The sequence below is a fragment of the Aquarana catesbeiana genome, linkage group LG04 (assembly GCF_042186555.1).
Source record: "Aquarana catesbeiana isolate 2022-GZ linkage group LG04, ASM4218655v1, whole genome shotgun sequence".
In the NCBI taxonomy this organism is placed as follows: Eukaryota; Metazoa; Chordata; class Amphibia; order Anura; family Ranidae; genus Aquarana; species Aquarana catesbeiana.
In genome coordinates this window covers 362,704,315-362,725,656 of record NC_133327.1, presented here as the reverse complement: position 1 = coordinate 362,725,656, position 21,342 = coordinate 362,704,315, and the positions used below count along the sequence as shown (strand labels likewise).

The following is a 21,342-nucleotide window of genomic DNA, read 5'->3' as shown; positions in this document are numbered from 1 at the left end:
ACCATGCGATACTATTGCAGTGCATTTACAAAAGTAGTGCGTGCACTACTTGCGTTGTAGTGCGATTTCAGCCCATGCAAAAATTACGGGCTGAAATCGCACTACGCAGAGCTGCATGTGAATTGCACAGAAACACGCAACGCGATTCACATGCAGTTCCTAGTTTGAATGGGCCCTTAGATTGTACGCTTGCAGAAGCAGGGCCCCTCTAACCCCCTTGTTTTGAATTTTGCTGTTTGTGTATTGTCTCCCTTTATATTGTAAAGCACTGCGCAAACTGTTAGCGCTATATAAATCTTGTATAATAATAATAAAGTGATTCTAAAGGCTATTTTGTTTCATTAAAATAAAAAAGGATGTTATACTTATATAGTTGCTCTGTGCAGTGTTATTGCAGAGAACGACCCTTACCTCCTCTTCCCTGCCAGTACTATTCCCTCCTCCTTCTTAGGTGTGCCTGTGCTGAGGGGGCACCTGTGCATATAGGCTCCTGAGCCAGGCCGTGTGCATCCATAGGCACACACACAGCAGCTTGCCCACCCCACATACACACAAGATTTGACTCGCAGTAACAGTGTGCTCTATGAGAGCAGGAAGAGAGAACAGCACTGCTGCAGACTGGGCAGCGCTGGATCAAGAAAAGACTCAGGTAAGTTTTTTTTTTGGGGGGGGGGGGGACTAGTAGTGGAGTGTGTTTTTTTTTTTTTTTTTTACCTTAACACAGTGAATGCATTATGGTAAAAAAAATGTTTGAACACAACAATCAAAATTTGCCCGGTCCCTGCTGTACCAGCTGTATTTTGAGCCATCTATGGTCAGCTTAAGTCCATTTTTCCCCAAAGCCCACTCCATTCTGCAGCCATGCCTTCTCTGTTCCCTTTGTTACTGTTAAAAGACTGAGCCTGCAACTTTCCGCAGCCACCGACTATCTCAGAAGAGAGTATAACATTAGTAACTGGCAGATTGTGTGAATTATAGTGGCTGGAGAGCAACGCTGTCATTCACAAAAAAATACAAGCTGACAATAGCACATGCTACTACATTTGTCTGAGAGAGATTAGTATAGTAGCTGCTGGTATGTGCTATTGCCGGCTTGTGTTTTTGTGGATGACACTGCTGCACCCAACCATTCACACAACAAAAACTGCCAGCTACTGCTGTAGTTATTTCCTCAGCACTAGCTGGCAGCTGCAGAAGGTTGCAGACTTAATCTTTTAACAGTAGCAGAGGGAGCAGGAGAAGCACAGCTGCAGGATAGAGAGGGGGCTGTGGGAGGGGCTCAGTCTTTTAACAGTAGCCAATGAGGTAAGGCTGCAAAATGGAGAGGGGGCTTCTAGAAGTTGTGGGCTCAGTCTTTTATCTATAGGAAGGGAGCAGAGGAGGCATGGACTGCAGGGAAAAGGGGGCTTCAGAATTGAGAGGGGGCTGTGGCTTCATTGCTTCCTGTACTTCTCCCATAGGAACAGTCATCATTTGGGCTTCTGTCTGGGGTGGAGCTACAGCCAGCATTGGCAGTAATAAACATTGCAGTTTATAAACAAACCACACCACAGATTTTAACGAGTGCTATATGTACTGGGTCCCCTGGGAGATTTAACAAGCTTTTTTAACTTATGTCGAGAGTTTCTCTTTAAATGTAAACTTCCAGTAAAATTCCAGATTTTGTGCGCACACACCCACTTTCCCAGGACTTCTTTTTTATTTTTGCCTTGCTGGAGTCCAATATGCCATCCTGTTATGCAAATTTTCCTGGTCATCAGTTAACCAATGTTTTAAAAACACATAATCCTTATTCTGTGATTTCAAATTGTAGACTTTCACCAACTCTGCCCATTTGAAAACCAACATAAGCACTGTAATTATCACTTCAATGATGCTATCTTATAATTATTCTATATTAATATTGTAATAAATACAAAAAATATTGTTCTCCATCTGAACACTATAAGAATTTTTATCTAGCTGTAAGACCAACTGGGTGTTTTTTTTCAGTTTAGCACTGTTTCCTGGATAACATCATAAAGTTACTGAAGTTTTGTGCTTTTTATTTCAGGTTGCTCTTTAAAGATTCAGTTTTAGTTAACGTATATGCGTCTGTTTTGATTTTTTGTTTTTTATTTCTTAGCTGGCTGTTTAGGTAAGAAGCAAAACTGTTTTGATGACTTCCAATGTGCAGCTGAATTTCTGATTAAGAAAGGATATTCCTCTTCTCGGAACATCACCATTAATGGAGGATCAAATGGTGGCCTTCTAGTAGGTAAGTCTATTTAAATAAATGGTTTACCTATACATGTGCTTTACAGTAAAATATTGTATGAGTAGGGAAGAGCTGAGCAGTTTTATAGCTAGTGACTTTTCTCCATATACTGAAAGCAGTTGAAAATGTCAGTATACACTCTAATTTGTCAGCTTGGCTTATTTTAAAATTTTTTACCCTTTTCTTTTTTGTTTTTTCTTTGTTACTGGGAACTGATTTATAACAAAACCTGTCAATTATTATTCCCTCTGTTCAATGAGAGTGCATTTAACTAGTCACTAAGGCAGTCTCATTGGACAATTAATGGCCATTGGCAAAGCTTACAAAGCTTAGCCATGAGGTAAGGGGAATTTAGAATCCAATAACACGTGAAACTAAGTCATAAATGAGCACACAATAAGGTTAATAACATTAATATTCGGCATTGTGTAATGTCTGGTTAAGTAGGACGTTGACTTTAAAATAAGTTTAAAATTGAGTACAGGTTCTCGGAAGTAAAAGGTGGTGGTGGCAACCATTCTGTCCCCGCCAGTGCCATGCTACATTCCTCTGCTTCTAGTTCTGCCCGCTTTGTTTTGCCTAGTTGGCGGCACTCATGCTGTAATCCTTGCGTCTGTGCACTGGAATTAAATTATGGTGATACCTGGCTATATTCCTAGCGTTTTACAAATGCTGGGACTGTACACTATACTGTGCATGCACCACAGTCTCTGTACAGATTTGAAAAATTGCTTGCAGGTTAGTAAGAGTGTTTTGCCAGCAGAGAATTTTAAAAAATCTTATACCAAAAGACCCTAAATGTGGGAAAAAAATGTTTAAGCTTTACCTCTGCTTTAAATTAAGCTGAGATTTTGTAGCTATATAATCCAGTTAAAGCTTTTTATGTGGTAAGAAAATGTGGTTGGAATTAACTTAGTGAAGATAAAGTGGACCTTGGGGAAGTACAAAATGTCAGAAGTTACACGTTGTGACTTCCCACTGGGTTTTAGTCACAAGTATGACTCTCTTTAGTATTATTCTGTAGCTTTAGTTTATCACACTATATACGTATTTTATAATGCAATATCTCATAAAAGTATAATTTACTAACAATAAATATGAGTGAATTACACATACATGAACTGTAGTATGTGGCAAATGATTCAAATTTCTTTTCAGCTACTTTTATGTCCTATATGACTCTGCAAGAGACCTTTTAGAGGGTTGGCAAGCCTTTCTCTGTTAAAGTGGTTTCAAAGGCTTCAGGATATTTTACCTTAATGCATTCTCTGCATTAAGGTAAAAACCCTTCTGTGCTGCAGTCCCCCCCATACCTACCTGAGCCCAATCTTGACCCAGCGCTATGTCGAAGAGCAGCCCTCTCCTCTCTCCCTCTTCACATGGCAGAATGGCTCCTGCTGCTGTCAATCAAATTATGTGACTAAGGAGCGGGGGGAGCGTGGCTAAACTATGCTGTCTGTATGTATAGACACAGGCAGTGTGGCTCAGAATTGGGCAAAGTAGGAAGTGGCGTCTTCACCAAGAAGAGAAGGTGCCAGGAGCGGCAGCGGGGAACCCAAGAAGAGGAGGATTGGGGCCACTTTGTTCCATTCTATTGCACAGAACAGGTAAGCATAAATCTGTTGGTTTAAAAAAAAAAAAAAAAGGTTTACAGTTGTCACTGTAAAAGAAATACAGTTGTCGCTTCTGCATGTAACTTGCTGATGGGACAATGAAGCAACACACTGATAAGTCATCAATATATCAAACTTGGTTCCCTCTTGTCAGCATGTTCTCTATATGTGCGGCAGAGACTGATTGGTTCCTACTATTGTTCCTCTCCCAGTTTGAGTGCCGCTATGCAGAGTGAAATAAAGACAGATTGTTAATTATATTAGATATATCAATAATACACAACTGCGTTAAATAGAATTCAGTTTTAATATGATCATTTCAAACTCTGTTCAGCAAGGTCCTTAACCTGATTTTTGCTTTACCTATGCCAAAGTAAACACTTTGCTACATCCTCATATTATGCAAAAGTAAATATATTGAGGAAATTGTACTTCTTGGTTTTAGAGATTATCTATGTTCTAATAATCCTTTATAGGAAACTAAATTAAAAAGTGTCTGATAATGCAGTGGCTATATTTTCGCTTCAATTCTGTAGGGAAAAGACCTACATTTTTCTGCATGACAGAATTACTTGCTACCTGAGCAGCTGATCTACACAATTCCTGCTTTGACATTCACTGTACAAGTTTCCTTTTCTTTATTATAAGGATCCTTGTGTTCCCCAAAGATTTAATTTCCATTGTTCCCTCTAAGAACAAGGCTATGAATTGTCAGTTTCCTCATTTTTATAAATGTGGTCTAAAAGTAAATGCACATTGTACATTTCCAGTGGGGATGAGCCGAACACCCCCCCCCCCCCGGTTCGGTTCGCAGCAGAACATGTGAACAGGCGAAAAATTTGTGCGAACACCGTTAAAGTTTATGGGACACGAACGTGAAAAATCAAAAGTGCTCGTTTTAAAGGCTTATATGCAAGTTATTGCCATAAAAAGTGTTTGGGGACCTGGGTCCTGCCCCAGGAGAAATGTATCAATGCAAAAAAAGTTTTAAAAACTGAAGTTTTTTCTGGAGCAGTGATTTTAATAATGCTTAAAGTGAAACAATAAAAATTAAATATTCCTTTAAATATCATGCCTGGGGGGTCTCCTTAGTCTGTCTGCAAAGTAGCGCATATGTTCATAACAGTACCACAGCAAAATGACATTTCTAAAGGAAAAAATGTAATTTAAAACTGCTCGCGGCTGTAATGTATTGTTGGATCTAGGCAATATAGATAAAAATCATTGAAAAAAACAGCGCGAGTCCCCCCCAGTCCTTACCAGGCCTTTTGTGTCTGGTATGAATATTAAGAGGAACCCTGTGCCAACATTTTTTTTAAAAATGGCGTGGGGGTCCCCCCCCCCAAAATTCATACCAGGCCCTTCAGGTCTGGTATGAATATTAAGGGGAACCCTGCGCCAAAATTTTAAAAAATTGGTGCGGGGTCCCCCCCAAAATCCATACCAGACCCTTATCCAAGCAAGCATCCTGGCAGGCCACAGGAGAAGGGGGGACGAGAGAACACCCCCCCCTCCTGAACCATACCAGGCCACATGCCTTCACCAAGGGGTCCCCCCAAAACACCTTGTGTGTACCCGATACCCATTCACATGGGGGGCTGGGATTTGGGGGCCTCCTTGTTAAAGGGGGCTTCCAGATTCAGATAAGCCCCCCACCCACAGACCCCACAACCACCGGGCAAGGGTTGTGGGGAAGAGGCCCTTGTCCCCACCAACATGGGGACAAGGTGTTTTGGGAGGCTCGGATAAGGGTCTGGTATGCATTTTGGGGGGACCCCCACGCCATTTTTTTTACCTTGGAGAGGGGTTCTCCTAAAAGGGGTTGTAAACACTCTGCATTAAACATATAATGCATTCTATGCATTAGGGTGAAAAACCTTCTTTACTGCAGCAGTGCCCCCAAGCATTACTTACCTGAGCCCCGAAATTCACACGTCAGGAACGAGCATACCAGCTCCGGCCGGTGTCTCATGTCCTGATTGGATAGAGTGATGGCAGCACAGCCATTGGCTCTCACTGCTATCAATCAAATCCAATGACACGGGGGTGGGGCCGAGTCCTACATTCGGCGTCTATTCCCTAGGGGGTTATACGAGGCAGGGAGGAGCCACGAGAGCCACCGGGGGGACGCCAGAAGAGCAGGTTTGGGGCCACTCTGTGCAAAACAAACTGCACAGTGGAGGTAAGTATGACATTTTTGTTATGTACAAAAAAAAAAACAAAGCCTTACAATCACTTTAACCACTTATACAGGTCATTTTCACCCCCTTCCTGCGCAGGCCAATTTGCAGTTTTCAGCGCTGTCGCACTTTGACAATTGCGCAGTCAGGCAACACTGTACCCAAATGCGCTATAAACAAAAGAAGAGCGACAAGTTTGAAAAAAAACACAATATTTTTTACTGTTTGCTATAATAAATATCCCAATTTTTTTTTTTTTTTCATGTTTCCTCATTTTAGGCCAATATGTATTCTTCTACATATTTTTGGTAAAAAAAAAATCGCACTAAGCATATATTGATTGGTTTGCGCAAAAGTTATAGTGTCTACAAAATAGGGGATAGTTTTATGTCATTTTTATTATTTTTTTTTTTATTTAATTTTTTTACTAGTAATGGCGGCGATCTGCGATTTTTATCGTGACATTGCAGTAGACATAACGGACACTTTTGACACCATTTTGGGACCATTCACATTTATATAGCGATCAGTGCTATAAAAATGCATTGATTACTGTATAAATGTCACTGGCAGGGAAGGGGTTAACACTAGGGGCGATCAAGGGGTTAAATGTGTTACCGAGGGAGTGATTCTAACTGTAGGGGAAGGGGACTCACAAGGGGAGGAGACCGATCTGTGTTCCTCTGTACTGGGAACACACCATCGGTCTCCTCTCACCTGACAGGACGTGGATTTGTGTGTTTACACACACAGATCCACAGTCCTGCTCTGTTATTGGGCAATCGTGGGTGCCCGGTGGACATCACGGCCACCGGGCACGAGCATCGGCTCCGAAGTGACGCGGCGGGCGCGCGTCCCCCAGATGGCTGGGAAGCCCAGGACGTCATATGACGCCCGCCCAGGATGGGAGATCCCTCCTGCGGACGTCATATGAATGTGGGTGGGATGTGAAGTGGTTAAAATCCATACCAGACCTTAAGGGCCTGGTATGGATTTTAGGGGGGACCTGGTAATGGACTGGGGGGGGACTCGTGCCGTTTTTTTTCAATAATTTTTATGTATATTGCTAGGATCCGGCAATACATTACAGCCGCAAGCAGTTTTAAAGGACATTTTTTTCCTTTAGAAATGTAATTTTGCTGCTCTCATTCGTTACACTATGTACGGCCACCATGTAAGCAGCCTTATATAGTGTGGGGCGTGGACTTAGCCCCCTGAGCCATGATTGGCCAAAGGCACCCTGCCTTTGGCCAATCATGGCTTTCACAACAAAGCATGCTGTGATTGGCCAAAGCATGCAGGTTAGGTGCATGCTTTGGCCAATCAGCAGCCGTCCAGTGCATTGACAATCTCGCAGTGCATTATGGGGCATTCCGCGGGTGCTCAAATTTCCTGTGAAAACCCCAAAATGTTCTAAATTCGGTGAACACCCGAAGTTTGACTCGAACATCGGGCTCATCCCTAATTTCCAGTACTCTCTTTTCCACTAGAAAGTCCAACGGAAGTATTTTCTTGTACATCCATTAAGAGACAGAAAAGTCATTCAGGTTTGGTTTATACTGCCCCATTCAGGAGGATTGGACACTGACAAACAAGAGAACCCTTATACACTGACAAACAAAAGAAATCTAGGCTAGCCCAGGATAACCTCTTATGCTTCAGTTTTTTGCTGGTGTCCCTGGAGGATAAATATCTTTTCTTTAGCCTGGAAAAGTCTAACCAAATTTTACTAATATAATTTTTTTCCATTTTCATAATTTTTTTCTTCAATTAAGACTCTTGCATCTCTTTCGCACACCAGTCCTAAGCCTGGTATTTGGAGTGCCATATCCAGATCCTACTGAACTGGACATTGCAGGACTACCCTGGAAGTGACCTTCGGCACTGGTTTCTGCATAAAAGTGCTTTTACTTGGATTACTGAACACCTTTGAAATTCCAACTGTCTGTTGGTTCCTAAATCTCTGTACTTGCTGCATGCCTACAGTGACTGCGGTCACTTCCGACCATCCAACCCCTAGCTGCTACACGCTCTTTGAGTTTCATGAGTACCTAAGGCCTTGCTTCATGGACAAACATCCTGGGAAGTTGTTTGCTACACCAAGTGTATATTAGCCTTGTGTCTGTGTGAAGAGGACTTTGTTAAAAAAGAGGTCTGCCCCCACTGTGGATCTAGTAGTGTCCTTTCTTACCAAAGCAAAAGTTTCAAACATATGTCCAAGAGTCCAGGGTTTTTTTTTTTAACTCTGTTTTATTAAGAATTTTGAGAATGATATACAAATACAAAAAAAAAATTTAAAAAAATAGTTAAATATTAAAGTTACCAGACTGGCACCAACAACCGGTCACCCTTAAACAAAATCACAACAGCCCCCCCACCCCCTCAAACACACAGAATTTTCAGATCCATATTTAATAAAGCATTCCGTACGCTTATATATGGTGTGGCAAACAAGGGGTTAATGACAGATCATGGCTGCTGTTTGTACCGTCTTCGACAGGGTTTTCAGATAAAAGTGATCACCTTTATAGGGCTCTGAAAATGCCCCCCAACAGTGCCCAAAGTGCTAACCACTTAGTCATTGTAATGACCTTATCTCATTGTTATTTACATCTAGGAAAGAGTATCCACCTGGGATCATTAAATTGCACTCTAGCAGCAGAATAATTTGATGATTCCATGTTTTTACTCTTAGGAAAGCATTTCCCCATGTCTGCAAATTACACTTGATGGGAAAACTTTTAATCAGCATTGTGACACTGGAAATTTCCTAAGTGTGATAACAACAAAATCCGTACCTGTAAACACTACCTATCATTTGAGTTGTGCACTGTATTTGCAGTGTATTCTGTTGCTCCCAGCAACTGCTTTAGGTGAGCGGGTTTCAGTTTGATTTGTGACACTGTTCTTTACAATTAATGCTCTTAGAGGTTCCCCTGTATTTTTTGTGTGCGCATATATATATATATATATATATATATATATATATATATATATATGCAAAATAAACCCATTATGCGGTTTTGTGGACAGAGGCCACCTTAGAGGATCGTTGCCTAAATGGCAACCATCCTCATCGCTTGCTGTAAAGGATATTTACTCCCGTCCCTAAATTGGGGGTAAAAAAAAAAAAAAAAGAAAATCGGACCCCGCAACAGCAAAAAAAAAAGGCTAAGTGCACACTACACAGGTGCTAGATTTCTCTATAACCTGCAGCTAAATGAGAACAAAATTCTGCCTGCTGATAGTGACATAACGCATTAATATAGGGGATCCATGTACAGTTGTATCCATGCAATCAAATCAGAAGCAATATTAGCTAACCAATACTGTGATAGCAATTAAAGATTATATCTTGACAGGTTTGCTCTAGGTGGTGTTTTTGGAACTTTTATAATTTAGAAGGAAATTATCCCAAGATATTCCAGAAGCAAATTTGGAAAAATTAAACATAGTTAATCAAGTATGAGCTTATGTCAATTAGCATAAGGGACGTGCTAGTTTTTTTAGATGCTTTTGAGCTGCCTGTGACCGTCTTTTTATTTCCTTCAGACATGTTTTGAGATTCTTTTACATTCCCAATTGGATGAAATTAGTTCTGATGCGAGCAAATGCCAGTGTATTTAAACCCTTATGGATTATTTGATGGTTCTGCTGCTGTTATAAAACACTTTTTTATTCAATGCATTATTTCTAAGCCTATTCAGCATCTAAAATATATATGTGTCACTGTTACTTTGAAGCTGCCTGTGCAAATCAACGTCCTGACCTTTTTGGATGTGCAATTGCTCAAGTTGGTGTTATGGACATGCTGAAATTCCACAAGTTTACTATTGGTCATGCTTGGACCACGGACTATGGCTGCTCAGACAAGAAAGAACAATTTGAGTGGCTATACAAGTAAGTTTTTTCTTCTTTCTATAATCTCTTTACTTTGTTAAAGTAGAACATCAGCCTAAATATTTTCTAGCAAAGGTTACAGCTTTTGTCAGATTATAATGCTTTCTGTGTCCCCCCTGGAGAGATTTTCTTGCAGTTTTGTCCCATTAACACACCGGGATGTGTGTGGAGACGTGAGGTATAATAGACTTGAGAGGGCTGTCAGCAGATTTGGCCTATTGCAGTTCAGAAACAATGTTCTGTCAGTGGATGGACTGCAACCTCTGCAAGCACCCCCTGAGCAACTAATCAAAGAGTATGAACTTTTTCATCTGATCACAATTGTTTGCTTGAGATGTGAGCAGTTCCAGGGGTGTCTGCTCCATACAGTGGGGCAAAAAAGTATTTAGTCAGCCACCAATTGTGCAAGTTCTCCCACTTAAAAAGATGAGAGGGGCCTGTAATTGTCATCATAGGTATACCTCAACTATGAGAGACAAAATGTGGAAACAAATCCAGACAATCACATTGTCTGATTTTTGAAAGAATTTATTTGCAAATTATGGTGGAAAATAAGTATTTGGTCACCTACAAACAAGCAAGATTTCTGGCTCTTACAGACCTGTATCTTCTTTAAGAGGCTCCTCTGTCCTCCACTCATTACCTGTATTAATGGTACCTGTTTGAACCTGTTATCAGTATAAAAGACACCTGTCCACAACCTCAAACGGTCACACTCCAAACTCCACTATGGTGAAGACCAAAGAGCTGTCGAAGGACACCAGAAACAAAATTGTAGACCTGCACCAGGCTGGGAAGACTGAATCTGCAATAGGCAAGCAGCTTGGTGTGAATAAACTGTGGGAGCAATAATTAGAAAATGAAAGACATTCAAGACCACTGATAATCTCGCTCAATCTGGGGCTCCACGCAAGATCTCACCCCGTGGACTCAAAATGATCACAAGAACGGTGAGCAAAAATCCCAGAACCACACGGGGGGGACCTAGTGAATTACCTGCAGAGAGCTGGGACCAACGTAACAAAGGCTACCATGAGTAATACACTACACCGCCAGGGACTCAGATGCTGCAGTGCCAGACGTGTCCCCCTGCTTAAGCCAGTACATGTCCGGGCCCGTTTGAGGTTTGCTAGAGAGCATTTGGATGATCCAGAAGAGGATTGGGAGAATGTCATATGGTCAGATGAAACCAAAGTAGAACTGTTTGGTAGAAACACAACTCGTCGTGTTTGGAGGAGAGAGAATGCTGAGTTGCAACCAAAGAACACCATACCTACTGTGAAGCATGGGGGTGGAAACATCATGCTTTGGGGCTATTTCTCTGCAAAGGGAATAGGACAGCTGATCCGTGTACATGAAAGAATGAATGGGGCCATGTATCATGAGATTTTGAGTTCAAACCCCCTCCCATCAGCAAGGGTATTGAAGATGAAACGTGGCTGGGTCTTTCAGCATGACAATGATCCCAAACACACCGCCCGGGCAACGAAGTAGTGGCTTTGTAAGAAGCATGTCAAGGTCCTGGAGGGGCCTAGCTAGTCTCCAGATCTCAACCCCATAGAAAACCTTTGGAGGGAGTTGAAAGTCTGTGTTGCCCAGCGACAGCCCCAAAACATCACTGCTCTAGAGGAGATCTACATGGAGGAATGGGCCAACATACCAGCAACAGTGTGTGACAACCCTGTGAAGACTTGCAGAAAACGTTTGACCTCTGTCATTGCCAACAAAGGATATATAACAAAGTATTGAGATGAACTTTTGATATTGACCAAATACTTATTTTCCACCATAATTTGCAAATAAATTCTTTCCAAATCAGACAATGTGATTGTCTGGATTTGTTTCCACATTTTGTCTCTCATAGTTGATGTATACCTATGATGACAATTACAGGCCTCTCTCATCTTTTTAAGTGGGAGAACTTGCACAATTGGTGGCTGACTAAATACTTTTTTGCCCCGCTGTACATAAACATGTACACTCAGCCAATATGAATATGCATATTTAAGCCACAGCGAGGAACAAGACCAAGCCTAAGACAAATACTGTCCCTCTTGGTATAATGTTCTCTGACAAAGTCCATACAAGACAAAATTAAAAATTACAAAAAACATATATTTTTGTGAAAGAAAAATGTGACACTTCTTCCAAAAAAAATTAAAATCATAGCACCATGTATTTTTGCTTTGTCAGTTGATTCGTTTTAGCTTGTAGGAAATCTTTGTTTTCAGAGGTACAAATTTCTGTTTGTCATTTAATTATTTTAGCAGAACAAGTAGCAATTATTATAGGAAATAGTAATCTGATAGTGGTGTATGCTGAACTCAGTGTATGGTAAGAAATGAAATGATAATGTGTATGGCTGGATGGAGGGAGTTTGAAATCTTATACGGTAAGCACTTATTGATTTGATTTAATGGTATACTATAGCACTGATACAGCAGGAAAGAATGCTACTATGCAGGAAGGAAAGTGATGTTTTGATAGTCCATGCATTTGTAATGTTGCTGTCTTCATTTTAGTATCCCTGATGGTAATTTGGCTAAACTGAGTTGGACGGGCACTATGAAAATTGTTGCTTTTTACAGCCTACAATGAGAAATCTTTTGTGTAAAATTACGTTGATTCAGTTTGACAGTACTGGCATCATAGTTGCTAATCATTTTTGTTTTCAGTTTGCTATAGTATAATTGTTATTTGATGGTATGCTAACCAAGTTTAGCTTTTATGTGTCACTGCACTGAGGATCCATATTTGGAGGCTTTTGTAGCTGCACCAGAATACCTGTTTCAATGGCACTTTCTGCCACTTTTCAAGTGGGTAGATCTTTGTATGTGTGTGTCAATAAATCTTGTCTCTTGAACGCAGCTTGAGTTGATCCCTTAATCCCTTAATTTTTTGAAGATGTTAAACTTACTGGCCTGTAGTTACCAGCTTTTTCCCCTACCATCCTTCTCATGGATAGATACAATATTAACCATCTGTCATGGGTAACTTTTGCAGTTAGAAGAGATTGATAAAAAAAAGATCAGTTAACAGTCCCACAACTATACCTTGAAGTTTTCTTAGAGCTCTGGAATGACTACTATGAGGCCTCCTTTGCTTCTAGAAACCCTAACGATTAACCTTCACTTCTAGAACCAATATGATCCTCCAACCTGTATTTATTTTTGTCATGTAGACTGAGCAAATGGTTTGCTTCATTTGGGTCTCTTTCAACATAAGATTTGTTCTGTCTTAATTTTTGTGATCGCATAGTATCTTTTCCTTCCATCACCAGGACCTGGAGCCAGGAAACAAATCAAAAAGAGAAAAAGCTATTTACACTTCTTCTTCTAAAAATGGTGTGCAGCATTCGTATAGGCAGATGGTGGGCAACATTTAAACCTTGCTCAGTGAATAGCCTTTCCTTCTTCTTTAACCACCCCATCAGTCAAGTCCTTAGAAACACAACCCCCCCCCCCCCCCCCCCATTTAGTTGTTACCCTCTAGGAACACAAATGCTCCTTATCAAAGAAAAATCCGCCCCCATTTCTCAATTTAAATAAATGTCCAAAAACACCTAAAAGGCAGGCTGGAACTGGAAGTGAAATATTCAATCACATGATGTATGTTAAAGCACTGAGAAGATGTGAACAGACCTTGGACTGCATTATTAGTGGGCCAAACCTAAAGCAAACCTGTGCCATTTGTGACAAAGCAACAGGTTTACTTTAATCCTCCCTCCCCAGCAGTATATACTTAGCTTTGTTTTGCTTTCTTGTTGCTGTGTTCAGCACCAGTACCTGAAGGAAATACCTAGTACAGCCGGGTATGGAGGAGCCTGTTTCACTCCATGTAACAGTGCATGGCCAACCTGAGCTTTTTCACATGAAGTCCAGAGCCCTATGTGAGGCTGAATTCACTGGCAAGTCTTAGCTTAGACAGTGGTAAGGGAGCAATAGAAAGGTAAGCATTTATTTCTGTGGAGGTCTCTATTAAAGTAATTCATTGCTGTGCCCTGCATGGAAAAAACACAGATTCTTTTTAAATCCCAGCGAAGAGAGACTTATAGATAGGCCAGGGCGCTATGATGATGCGGTGTAGAAGAAATGTTAGGCAAGGAATTGGGTTCTATAGCTTAGAAAAATGTAAATCCTAACTTATAGAGCACATATTAAAGCTCTGTTTGGAGGAATGGTGGAGGCTTATGTTAAAAGCAAATTTCCACATTGAGTTTTCACAAAAAACATACCAGTAAATATGTTCAATCAATAAGAAACTTGTTTGTAGTGCCTCACAATTAAGTGGCTAATAAATACTATTATTTCTATTACTGCACGTAATTTCTAAATAAGGTACAGGCAGTCCCCCGGGTTACAAACAAAATTCTGTAGGATTGTTCTTAAGTTGAATTTGTATGTCGGAACAGGTACATTTTTTAAGTGTAGCTCCAGCCAAAAAAAATATTTTTATGTTTTTTGTTTTTTTTTTGGCTAGCATAATGAAGGGTCAACAACCCTGTTCTCTCTCTCTCTCTCTCTCTCTCTCTCTCTCTCTCTCTGTGTCCCTGTTCAGAAGATTTCACCTCACTTGTCCATGTGACAATTGGATTTTGAACATTTTTGGTTGTTGTGGAAACAAGGTGAATTCACCTTCCTAGGGGTAGATTTCCTCTCACTTCCTATTGTCTCCTTCCATTTGTAAGTGTCATATGTAAGTCGGATGTTTGTATCCCGGGGACCACCTGTATATTACTACAGTTGCCATGTATGTTTCTGCCACAGTTACTAACTAAAAATTTGATTTAAAAAAAATCTACATCTTATGTGAGTTCTTTTTTTTTTGTTTTTTTACTTTATTGTCTTGGTCGCTACCTTAATCTCAATTCTGAAAATAGTAAAATGGGTCTTAAAGTGATTATGCTGCTAAAATAAAAATAAAAATTCAAAGCCACCTGCAAAGAAAACTCCTCTCCTGCTGCCCGCGCCACTGATCTCTGCAGTAATAAAAAAAAAACCTCTGGCTAAGAATGGTTCAGAATCGGACAGTGTCAATTTTTTGGTTCAGTGCCACCCTCGCCACCAGTTGTTGCTATGTTCTATAGTGACTCAGGGGGTGGCAAGAAAGAAACCACAGCTTAGGCACTTATATAATTTTTCTTTTAGGAACCCTTTAAAGTTTTTTTGTATAAGTAATTTTAGCATGATATTTCTGTTTGATTTCCTTATAACCATGTTTTTCTTACATTCTAGGTACTCACCACTTCATAATATCAAAGTGCCTGATGATGGAAAACAGTACCCATCCACATTGCTTCTCACAGCTGACCACGACGATAGAGTTGTCCCTTTACACTCTCTGAAATTCATAGCCACTTTACAGCAAGTTGTGGGCCAAAGTCCAAAGCAGCACAATCCCCTCTTCATCCATGTAGACACCAAAGCTGGCCATGGGGCAGGAAAGCCAACTACTAAAGTGATTGAGGAGGTTTCTGACATGTTTGCCTTCATTGCACAATGCCTGAACCTTAGTTGGATAGAATAAATGAAACTGAGCAAGTTTCCATTTTTATATAAGGGCTTTTATGTCACATAAGAAACGTCAATGTGATTTCCTAGCACATCTTTTACATCTATCCTTATTACTTGAGGTGAATGAAAATATTGGAATCATGTGGGTATCAGCCAATGAATCTTTGTGTTACAATGTTTTTGAGTTTTATTCATGGTTATACTGTAACTTTGTAAGCATATTTTGTCCACACAACAAATATGAAATTTAAATGACCTAAACAATAATGGTGCATATCAAATAAAATGATTACCTTTACATTTTGTGGTATACAAAACTTACTGTTCATTTACTTTTGCTATTAATGTTTTCACATTTGTTTTATTATTCTATAAAATTATGTGGTGTAAATTTTAAAAAATTATATAGTCTACTCATTCTTTTTGTTTAAGTCCAACATCCAGCTAGATTATCGAGAATTTATTAATTTAGACCTAATCTATTGACTGGGTAGTTATGGGGTGGAAGCTACTGCTACAATGATTGACAATGATTGGCTATTATACTTAAAGACTGTATCTACTTGTGCATGTGGTTTTCTGCTTCCTACTTGCATAAAGGTTTGATTTAGACAAAAAACATCTGGGTCTTTCAAATGTCGCATGTATGGCAAGTTCTGTAAAAGTACATGAAACTCCGTGTTGTATCAGCCAAACTTTTCCCAGGTTACCATTATCTTTGTGGCAAATGTCACCAGTTTAAAGATGGATTAAATTTTTTCTGAAATAAAGCTCTATAACTTTATCAGTGCTTCTGCACTAACCATCACACCTCTACTGCTTAACTTCCCAACAGAGCCATGACCCAGTCAATGTTTACATGCTTGGCAAATAAATACTCTTTAGTGCTGGCGGAATTAGGCTATGCAGTCTTGATATACAGATCTATTCAAGGTAAAAGTGATGCAGTGCACAAGCATGGCCAATACTGAAGAGGCTTTCGCCAACAAGGATGCAGATATGCTGATGTGTGGGTGGGAATTAGTGCATTATAGCTTAGGAAACCAGATAAGTAGAGTTGTGTCAGTTTAGAAAATCCTGAACGTGTCCTTTAACAAAGTGAGCAGCAGACAAGTAAGAGAATTAAAATGGTAACTCTGCAATGGCTTATTTTTTATAAACAGAGCAATGAACACTGCCACAGTTGCATATATCATCACAGGAAACAGTATTTAATTGTTACTCTACCATGTAACACAATTTATGTTCAGTTTTTATTACATTAAAAATATTCCTACAACTGAAATTTTCAACGTTTTTTCATTAACAGAACTGTGGGCTAAACTGAGTGTGGAGTTGACAGGGCACCCCATAGGAACAATTACAGTTTGTATACTTAACAGGGACCAAAATTTATGTAAAACAGTCTATACGTTTAACATACAAAGTATGTTAATGTATTGACTGTTCTTCAGATAGTCAACCAATGGGGTAAACAGAATCTATATTGCAAAAGACTAGGCTGAGGGTCCAGCCAGAAGTATGGCATACAGTATTGTGTAGATTTAAGGACTGTCATACTGGGAATAAACTTGTCACAGTGTGGGATCAGGCACAGAGGCCAGTGGCTAAATGAATACACAAGCAGATCCCCGTAGCGATAATGCAAGTTCACCCAAGGCGCAGGGTCTAAGCTCTAGCTAGTCTTCACCAGAGCTCCTGAAGGTAGAAATGGGTTTAGCTGTGTGCTAATGCCAGGTTGTGGCCCTCTGGATTGCCCCAGCAGGAAGAGAGCAAACGGGGGTCAGGTAGCAGATGCGACAAATAGGGAACAAGCAGAAGTGTAGTCGATGAACAAGCCAAGTAGTAACCAGATGGAATCGGCAGAAGCGTAGTCGATGAACAAGCCAAAAGGTCATTAACGAGTAATAGCTGAATGGAATTAGGTGGAAGCATAGTTGATGAACAAGGGAAGGGTCAATAATGAGTGGTAGCAGCAGGTATGCAAAGAGCAAGTTATCGGCTGGAGAGAGCACAATAATCTGGCAAACAGGAAGTGCAGAGATATGGCTTAAATAGGAAATTCATTGGATGAGCAAACAGACTAGGTATAAAGCAGGAATGTCCACAGGATCAGGGACGGAGCTGTCTAGCATTTCAGGTGGCACAGCGAGAAGAGCCACAGCCAGAAACCGCAGAAGTCCCATATTCAGATCCGAATTCTGATAGTACTCCACTCAGTCCAAGAAGGCCCATGGATGTCTTTGGGCCACGTTTTTGAGGAAACCTATGGTGGAATTCTCTTGTCAACTTGGGGGGGGAATGATTTTTCTCCCCAGGTTCCCAAGAATTTTCCACTGCACCATATACTTCATCTTGAACCAGATATTGTAAATTGTCCCTAAATATCCTGGAATTAAGAATTCTTATAACCACAAATTCTTCTGTACCTCAACGGGTGGAGGGGTGAAAGAATTCTTCCAGAAAAAGGATTTTTATGAAACAGTTTAAGTACTGATGTGAAAGAAGATGAATCTTCATACTGTCAGGAAGTTTTTAAGCAAAAGCTGACCCGGATTGAGTGGAGCAGAAATCTGGAGAGGTCCCACAAACTATTCACTCAACTTAGAACATGGAACATGAACCTCCAAATTTTTGGTAGATAACCAAACTTTGTCACCCACATGAAAAGTAGGGAGTGATCTGCAATGTCTGTCAGCAGCCTTTTTGTAATATTACTGAGCCTCCTTCAAAGTAACAATTTCTCCTTTATTTCCGGTACTATAGTTAATCTGCTAGTAACAACAGAAATTGGAGTTGGGAAAACATACATATTGGATGATAACTAGCATTTAAAAAAATACTTTTGAGAAGTGGAACTATGCTCAGGTTTGTTATACGAGAACTTCGCTGTTGGAAGATAGTCCACCCAGTTGTCTGATCTTGTTCAAATCCCAGTAGTCAATGCATGGACGCATAGTGAAGTTCTTCTTTTCAATAAAGAAAATGTTGCCCCAGCAGGAGAGATAAAGTTGTTTAAATTCTCATCAAGCCATTCCCTGAGAACCTTCAATTCAGGTTCTGATAGAAAATAAATGTGACCAAAGTGATATATGATCAACATTCTTTTCACAGATATCTGAGAAGTATTAACCACTTACCGACCGGCTCCTGTACACATACATCGGAACTTTAAAGATGGATATCTTGGTAACGGCAGCAGCTGCTGCCACAACCGAGGTATTCATCTTTTCAGGAGCCGGTCATGTTTACGACAATGGTGGTCTCTGCGGCGGATTCGCCGCAAGATCACCGTTATCAGCGGCGGGAGGGGGGTGGCACCCGCCGCTCTCCAGCGCCCTCCGCCGCTTACCAGAGCCGTTGGTAGCGACGGAGGCAATCGGGACCTGTCATATCTGTAATATGGAGACGAGTGAGGGGAAGATGGCCCCCACCAGTCTCCATATCATAGGAAGGCCGGAAGCAACGTCATAACGTCAGCTCCGCTCGTACATCTTAAAGGGCCATTTTTTTGTTATTATTTTTTCAAATGACAACATTTTTTTTTTTTGCATTTAAGTCCAAATATGAGGACTTTTTGACCCCAGATCTCATATTTATGAGGACCTGTCATGCTTTTTTTCTATTACAAGAGATGTTTACATTCCTTGAAATAGAAATAAAAGTGATACAAATTAAAAAAAACGGTGAAAAAATAAATAAAAGAAAGTAAAATAAATAAGAAAAAATTTTTTTTTTAAAGCGCCCTGTCCCGACGAGCTCGCGCGCAGAAGCGAACGCATACGTGAGTAGCGCCCGCATATGAAAACGGTGGTCAAACCACACATGTGAGGTATCGCCGCAATCATTAGAGCGAGAGTAATGATTCTAGCCCTAGATCTCCTCTGTAACTCAAAACATGCAACCTGTAGAATTTTTTAAACGTCACCTCTGGAGATTTTTAATGGTAAAAGTTTGACGCCATTCCATGAGGGGGCGCAATTTTGAAGCGTGACATGTTGGGTATCAATTTACTTGGTGTAACATTATCTTTCACAATATAAAAAAAAATTGGGCTTTACTGTTGTCCTATTTTTTATTCAAAAAAGTGAATTTTTTCCAAAAAAAGTGCGCTTGTAAGACTGCTGTGCAAATAAGGTGCGAATAAAGTATTGCAATGACCACCGTTTTATTCTCTAGGGTGTTAGAAAAAAAACAATATATTATGTCTGGGGGTTTTCTAGTAATTTTCTAGCAAAAAAAACAGTTTTAAACTTTTAAACACCCAAATCTCAAAACGAGGCTAATCCTTAAAGGGGGGTTACGGCAGCTATTTTTTGTTTTTTTTTTAAGTCAGCAGCTACAAACACTGTAGCTGCTGACTTTTAATAAGGACACTTACCTGTCCAGCGAGCCCGAGGCGGATCCGTCCATCGGATCAGCCGCCGGCGCCTCCATCCTAACTAAGGGAAACGGGCCGCTCGCCGAAGAGGAGGAAGTGCCGCAGAATAGGAAGAGGCAGATTAGGAAGACTGCCTAGCAACAGGGGTTTCAGGTAAGTAAAAATAAATTTAAGAATTTTAATGCTATTTTTTATTTTAGGGTGGCCTTCCACTTTAAGTGGTTAAAACAGCATCATTTATTGCACAAGATTAAAAACACTTACAAGATATAAGTGGGAGTCATGCTCGTCATAAATATGTAGTCCTGGCAGCTCTACTGCATCCCACAGGCTCCTCGCACGATCCAGGTAGCTGGGAAAGGTTCTGGTGTGATGTGCTGAATAGATGTACATTCAGTAAAACCAGGAAGTAGTCAGCTCCATGCTGTCCAGCCTGAACCGGAAGAGGAAATGATGTCACCAGCGGAAGGAAGAGGTCAGGACTGTCTCTGTGGAATAAAAGGCTACACGCTCAAAGCTCACAGCTCCTTCTACTGGCCTGAGCATCATTAAATACACCCTCCTGGGCAAGACGTCCACAGCCGTAGAACTACAACGGTCAGCAGACCAAAGGCAATGAAATGAAGGAATTTTTGGAAAAATTGTAGATTATAAATAGTTGGGCTTACAAAGGTTGACAACTGATGCAAAACAGCACATATTGAATTTAAAAAAGGCCAAAAATCAAACTAAGGCTCGGCTTCCACTAGTGCGACCTATCATGCGACTTGGGACTACAAAGTCACATGACAAGTTTTTTTTGCCGTGATTTTGATGCGACTGTGGGTAGTGCCTGTGTATTCTTGAGGTCTATGGACCTCAAGTTGCATCAAAGTGGGACCAGAGTAGTGCAGGGACTGCTTTGAAGTCGCTGCAACTTGAAGTCGCACAGATGTGAACGGTGCCCATTGGAAGTCATGGAATGACTTGTCGTGCGGCTTTTCAGTCCCAAGTCGCATGATAGATTGCAGTAGTGGAAGCTGAGCATTAGTTTGATTTTGGCCTTTTTTAGCTCAATTTATGCTCTGTTTTGCATCAGCTGTGGAAAAGGTGCATGCATTAACATCTACTGTAGCAGTATCTTGGAAACATAAGTCCTGCACTTGTCTCTGCAGACCAGGTATATAGCCATTTCACTGATGGGTAACACCAAACTCTTGCAACTCAGCAATTTGGTGCCTGAAAAGGAGCCACAACAGTTGCTATAGCATCTTCCATATTTGTGGCCAGATTATTCTGTCACAATCTGAGATCAGACTCAGAGGCCAGTGGCTGTAGCAGTAGAGAGGTTCACACAGCAGTCAGCTGAATAAATACATAAGCAGATCTCCCTAGCGCGATCTTGCTGACTTACCCAAGGTGGAGGTCTAAACGCTAGCTTGTCTTCACCACTGCTCCTGAAGGTGGAGATGGGTTTCATTATGGGGTAATACCAGGTCACGGCTCTCTGGATTGTTCC

At 40.7% G+C, this 21,342-nt stretch overlaps 1 protein-coding gene across 1 annotated transcript in view; it reads left to right on the top strand.

Annotated features, from left to right (window-relative positions):
- PREP (prolyl endopeptidase) overlaps positions 1-15,763 on the top strand; it is a 212,816-nt gene extending 197,053 nt beyond the window's left edge. Inside the window, exons 13-15 of the mRNA XM_073627010.1 lie at positions 2,126-2,257; positions 9,794-9,950; positions 15,185-15,763. Coding sequence (XP_073483111.1) covers positions 2,126-2,257; positions 9,794-9,950; positions 15,185-15,476 — 581 coding nt within the window. The 3' untranslated portion in view covers positions 15,477-15,763. The remainder of the gene's footprint in view (positions 1-2,125; positions 2,258-9,793; positions 9,951-15,184) is intronic.
- Positions 15,764-21,342: the final 5,579 nt, after the last annotated feature.